Source organism: Teleopsis dalmanni, unplaced genomic scaffold, assembly GCF_002237135.1.
Source record: "Teleopsis dalmanni isolate 2A unplaced genomic scaffold, ASM223713v2 unscaffolded_contig_2712, whole genome shotgun sequence".
In the NCBI taxonomy this organism is placed as follows: domain Eukaryota; kingdom Metazoa; phylum Arthropoda; class Insecta; order Diptera; family Diopsidae; genus Teleopsis; species Teleopsis dalmanni.
This window is the reverse complement of record NW_024034094.1, coordinates 1-6,426: the sequence shown is the minus strand read 5'-3', so window position 1 is coordinate 6,426 and position 6,426 is coordinate 1. Positions and strand designations below refer to the sequence as shown.

The window sequence follows — 6,426 nt, the reverse complement described above, 5'->3', positions numbered from 1 at the left end:
ATATCTATATCTATATCTATATTATATCTATATCTATACTATATCTATATCTATATCTATATCTATCTATATCTATATCTATATCTATATCTATATCTATATCTATATCTATATCTATATCTATATCTATATCTATATCTATATCTATATCTATATCTATATCTATATCTGTATGTCTGCAAAATACAACTTATTAACTTATTATTATATATATTGAATTTTTATCTCTCGTTCACGTAAAGATTTTATAAGGATGAAGCTAATGTTAAACTATACCCATTAACAAAAAATTCATACTCTTCAAGTATTCCATAGATGAAATTTATAAACATAACATCGTTCTTCTCATCGAAGATATATAAATCCTATAAATGCGCTTAAAGGTAATTATTAATTTATTTTATTAAACAATAAATTTTTCTATATATAAAGTACTTATTACTTAACATTTGAACAAATTGTTAATTGTGATTACATGGAGTTGGTAACAACCAGCACCTTTACTGGACCTCTACACTAGCTAGACTTTATCTATATTTATTTGTTACGTGTTATTTTTGAATTTTTTCTACAAATAAAAATTTACATATGTAGTGAATTAGTTAAAGTGTGTGCGAAGATCTTGCCAAAATCTAGTCAGTGCAGACACAGTATTTTTTTTGTTTTTATTAAAAGTTTTAAGTTCTTTGATATGTATATGTGTACATATATATAACATATTAAGAATATACTTATTTAAATTCCAATGAAATGTCATTATTATTTCTAAGGTAATAATTAATTTAAAAAAATTAAAATTTTTTTTTTTATTTTTTTTTATTAATAAAAAAAAAATTTTAAATTAATCTCAATTAATTTTATTATTGGTATTATTGGTTATTATTAGTTAATTATTAATTAATTAATATTGGTATTTTGCTTGTTTTTTTTTTCTTTTGAGTTTCCTTTGTTTGCAAAAACATATCTTCAATAAAACCTGGGATAATTTGCTTATTATCTGTAAGATATTTGTGTAAGCCTTGGATAATAAATTTATCGGAAGGTGAAATAAATGTTATGAAAATGAAATCCTGTCGTTTTCTCATTGCACGATTTACACGTTCCTTATATATTGAAATATCAGTTGGTAGATCGAAATGAAACATAAACCTAGAACGAAAAACTATAGTTACTTTTCATGCACAAATTTACAAATAAACTTACTTAAACGGGGAAAAAGGGAAATTTTTTCCTGAATATTCATAGTCGGTTATAATTTGGAGAGCATCATCTTGAATGTACTTCTCCGTACTAGACCAATCATTCTGTACAAGCAATCAGTTGAAATGAAAGATACTTTTATCAATACGGGAATTCATATTATGTATTGGCTGTAAATATTTTACCTCAGTGATCAATGACTCTACACATTGGGTTGTTAAATTTTTAGTTGCCAAGGTACTTGCTACATCAATAGCCCTTGCCTTATTCAAACAATACACCAGAACTGCTTCACGTGGCTTCAATCCCTTAGCGAAATTGAGCAACTAAAAGAAATTTATTTTCACTTGTGATCAAATATAACAATTCAACAAAATTACCATTTGATACTTATCCTTGTCCGTTCTGGCATATTTGAAATGTTGTTTAATTGATGGACTCAATGCTGGGTCAATAACTGGTGGTGCATTTTCTACGATAATTGGTTCACACATATGCTGCTCAGCAAATGTTTGTAGATATGATGGAAAAGTCACACTCATCATAACAATCTGGCGTACCGGTGGCAACTGGTTTAAAATAAATAAAATGTATTTCTCAAAACCAGCGCACCACATGTCATCTGCACTGTCCAATATGATGTAGCTGAAGAAAGAGATGTCAATTCTCTTGTCTACAATAACATCATAAAAATGGGGTGGTGTGGAAATAATACAGTCGGGATGAGTCCTGTGGAAGGTGCTACATATTTCATAATCACCGAGTATGCTTGAGCTAAAAAGGTTTTTCCAAATGTCAGAAATTTCGGAAACTTTGGTTTTTATGTAACTTACTTATTGCACGAATTAAATTTCTTATACACTTCGGTGATTTTCAAAACACGCTTTTCTTTGGAAGATAGTACTAATAATCGCGGACCCGCGCGATTCCAAGTTCGTGTTTTTTGCGACTGAAAATGTAAAATACTTCCAATAACGTAGCATAAAGTCTTGCCTGAGCGTGTTGGAGATATTCCAATCACGTTCTCTCCACTTAACATAATGGGCAATGCTTGTTTCTGTATGGCAGTTGGATCATTATAACCCAGTTTAAACAATTTTTGTAACATATGTTCGTTATAGATGTGTACGAAGCGTTGAATGGGTTTTGGTATTTTATACAGATGCTCAATATTTGACTTGGATAACCGCGATGCGGTGATGTTATTAACCGTCAAATATTTTTCTACTAGAGTTGGTAGCCAATCTTCAATTTCATCACATTCAATATAAATATTCTTTTTGACATGTGGATGACCTACGCAACTTGGCTAAAATATAGATATTTGCAGCTGTTAAAGTATCACAAAAACTTTTAATTGTCAAATAAATTTGTACTTACGCTTTCGCAATTTTTAATGTTACATAAAGCGCTCTCTTCACTCATTTTGCGATATCTCCAGCTAGTGAAATATAGGAATACTTGAAAATTCTCTAGTACGTCAATAAAAATAGTTGAATTTTTAATTAATTTCTGCGATGAGCAGAAATATTACGGTCATTCAATCTTCGTATTTAGCGTGAGTTTAAAATCCGATGTATGATCGTTGAATGTGAAAATTATTAAATGTTGTGCAAATGTATGGGAAGACTTAAGTAAATGAGAATTATAACCAAACTGTTTGCTGCAGCATAAAAATATTTATAATAGTATGTTATATTCAAATTAGAATGATTAGTATTTAACAGAAAAGTGAAATATAATACAAATATAAGTGTAGTAAAAAGAAATCCATTATTTTCACAACATACATATGATCGCTAGACGACGTTGGAAAGATGAGATTTCGTTCTAAAAAAATCTTTTGATAGTCTGTTAATTGGTTAACTCAGTTTTGTTTCAGCACGCGTCAAAATTAGACACTTGCAAAGAGAAAATACGTCATATTTTACAGTTTTTCTTTTATAAAGGAGAAAACGAAAGTTAGGTGGCTGAAAATTTGTATAGTGTTTATGGTCCTGTAACAGATGTTATAGCAGCTAATCAATCGCAATTTTGAGTTCGTCCATTCCACTTCGGTAAATTCGATGTCAAAGATACGCTACACACTGTAAGGTTAATTTTCGAAAATATTGATGAAATCATGGAAATTTTTGAGTTCGACCGTCCGTAAGCAATGTAAGCACTGTTTCGATTGCCCAAGAACTGAAGATTGCACAAAAAAACCATTTGTGACCATTTCAATAAGACTAAATACAAAAAGAAGCTCGATGTATGGGTGCCACAACAGCTAACGCAAAAAATCCGCATAGACCAACATCTGCAAATCGCTGCAAAATTGTAACAAAATTGACCCATTTTTAAAACGGTTGGTTACTGCTGATAAAAAATGGATCATTTACGACAACGCCAAGCGAAAACTGTAGTGGCCAAGCAAGGATTGACAGCCAGGAAGATTTGCTGTGTGTTTGGTAGGATTGGCAGAGAATCAACTACTATGAACTGCTTCCCTATGGCAAAACTCTTTATTTGTAGCTTTACTGTTAACAATTGGATCATCTGGAGGAAGCAATCGCATAGAAACGGCCAGCTGTGGGCAATAGGTGAGGAATTGTGTTCCATCAGGACAATGCCAGGTCACACATAGATAATGACTCGCTCAAAGCTCCGGTAGCTTGGTTGGAAAGTTCTGATACATCTATTTTATACTCCAAACCTGGTACCAAGTAATTACAATATGTTTCTATCAATGTCTGTCGATTTTATTGCTGAAAAACTCGCTCAATAGAGGCTTGTGAAAATCGACTGTCTCAGTTTTTTGCTAATTGGGACGAAGATTTCTATGAGAGAGACATAATACAATTATCTTCAAAATGGCCACAAATTAACGAACAGAGCAACGCATATTTAACATAAATCGGATTACTCCACCTATGGTAAATGCAAAAAAAAATGGATTTCATTTTACTACACACCTATTATAAATTTAAATATAAATATAAATATATATGTAAGTATAAATATAAATAGATGTGCTTCTTCCATCGGTTTCCAGTTATGGGAAAATTTTTATCTTAAAAGAAAATAGTTCTGCAACAAAATGACAAAAAGTTCTCACTATGTGGGTTCTCCCACCCTTAATAGGGCGAAAGCAATAAGAACACCACATTAAAAATTATATTGACAGCCTTTTCAATAGACAATTCAACTATTTTCTTACTAGACAGTTCGGTAGGCTGTTTTATCTAATATTCAATATATGAAACACTTTTGTAAAAGCTGACAAATGCTTAGCTACATACTAACTCATTATTGCATTACTTAATTAAGAACAAAAATTAATAATAATTAAAACAAATTAATAATTGAAATTAATTAATAACAAAGATTAACAATAATTAAAAGTAATAATAATTATAAGTAATAATAATAAAAGTAATAATAATAAGAATTTATTGATTATTACAATGACAAGAATTAACTATTAAAATTATTAAAAATTAAAACTAATTTATAAATAATAGTATTAATTACTAAAATTAATTAATAATTAAAAGATTAATAATTAAAATGTATTAATAATTACAAGAACTGAATAATAAAAATTTCCTGTTAAAATAATTAATAATTAACACTTATTTATAATTCATAATTTATCTATAATTTATAATATATATATAGTTATAATTTATAATTAATTAATAATTAAAACTACTTATAATTAAAATATATTAATATTTATAATAAGTTAATAATAGAAATTTCCCTTTAAAATAATTAATATTTAACACTAATCTATAATTAAAAGTAGTAATAATTAAAATCAATTAATTATCAAAACAATTATTAATTAAAATTAATTAACAATAACAACAAGTTAACAGTAAAAATTAAGAATTAGAATGAGTAATAATTAATTAAAAGTATTAATAATTACAATTAATTAACAATTAAAGGAATTAATGACTAATAATAATTAATAATACAAATTAACAATTAATAAAATTTTATAGCTTTATTAAATCTTTTGTTTCTCTGAAGATGACTATCGAAGATAGTTGAAATATTAGATAAATATATATTATATTTTATATTTTATAAAACGTTTTTAAATATAAATAATAAATTTTATATATAATAAAAATTGCTTTAGATCCTGTTGATATATTGGTATATTACAAAATAAAAACCTACAAACGAAATATGCTCCAAATGATATAGACCAGTAAGAAAAGGTGATGCGTCTTTATGATGAAAACAAACTACGTAAAAGTTAGACGGATTCGAAAAGCAAAGAAAAGACAATAACAAACATTTTACTTAATTTATTGAAATTTGGCTGATCACAGAACGCCGTTTCGAGTATTGCCAAGTACTTATCGTCAGTGGTCTTAGGAAATAATCGAAGTATTTAATTAGTGTAGAGTCCGTATATAATTTAATTTTATTTATAATTATTTTATTATGTTATTTAATTTGTAATTATTTACATTTCCAAAATAAATTTATCATGAGTTTATTTATTTTTAATTAAATTCATTTTATATCTTAATAGTGTCTTAATTCACATAAAATTAATTAATTTTAAAATGAAATGTAAGCAAATTACTTTATTCTCAAATTAACATGTGTAACGCATAATAGTTGAATATCTTAAGGACACGTGTGACTTGCAATTCACATAAAGATGAATCCGTACAAATTTTCATATATCAAAATACATAAAAGCCTAAAATAACCTTTAGTATTATTTGGGCAAGCATTAGTAGACATCAATTCCATTCAAATTCGCTTTCAGGATCAAAATACTAAATTGTAATTCATACCATAATACATCCATTTGTGTATGTGAAGGCACCATTAAATTATGTGAGAGCCATTAAAAGGTTTTAATAAACCAATTTTGCTAACCTAAATTACGGACAATGATATCATTTCATTAAAGCTACAAATACTACAAATACAATGTAAGCAGCGCGAAAAGCATATTTAATTCACTCGACCAACATAATTCACATACACGCATTAATGCATTCAAGGACCAAGCGTGTCCTGCAACTTCGTGCGTATTTGTGCATTTGTGTATTTGTGTGTGTGGATTGTGTATGTTCACTTGCGTGTGTTTACGTGTGAAAAATGGCGTACAACATCATGGAGTGCATTGAAACGTGTTTAAATTGAATTTCCGCTTCGCCATAAATTAATACACGCCGCAACCAATGCTACATATGCATTGCACTTGGACCC

The 6,426-nt window shown here is 28.1% G+C and overlaps 1 protein-coding gene across 1 annotated transcript; it reads right to left on the bottom strand.

Moving 5' to 3' along the window:
- Positions 1–919: 919 nt before the first annotated feature.
- LOC119664836 (probable ATP-dependent RNA helicase DDX53) lies at positions 920–2,625 on the bottom strand (the record flags this gene model as incomplete). The annotated part of the gene is made up of 6 exons (XM_038074210.1): positions 2,581–2,625; positions 2,034–2,509; positions 1,581–1,974; positions 1,386–1,526; positions 1,204–1,304; positions 920–1,149 (listed from the first exon to the last, which is right to left on the bottom strand). Coding segments are annotated over exons 1-6 (1,387 nt in total), but the record flags the coding sequence as incomplete, so codon positions are not given.
- Positions 2,626–6,426: the final 3,801 nt, after the last annotated feature.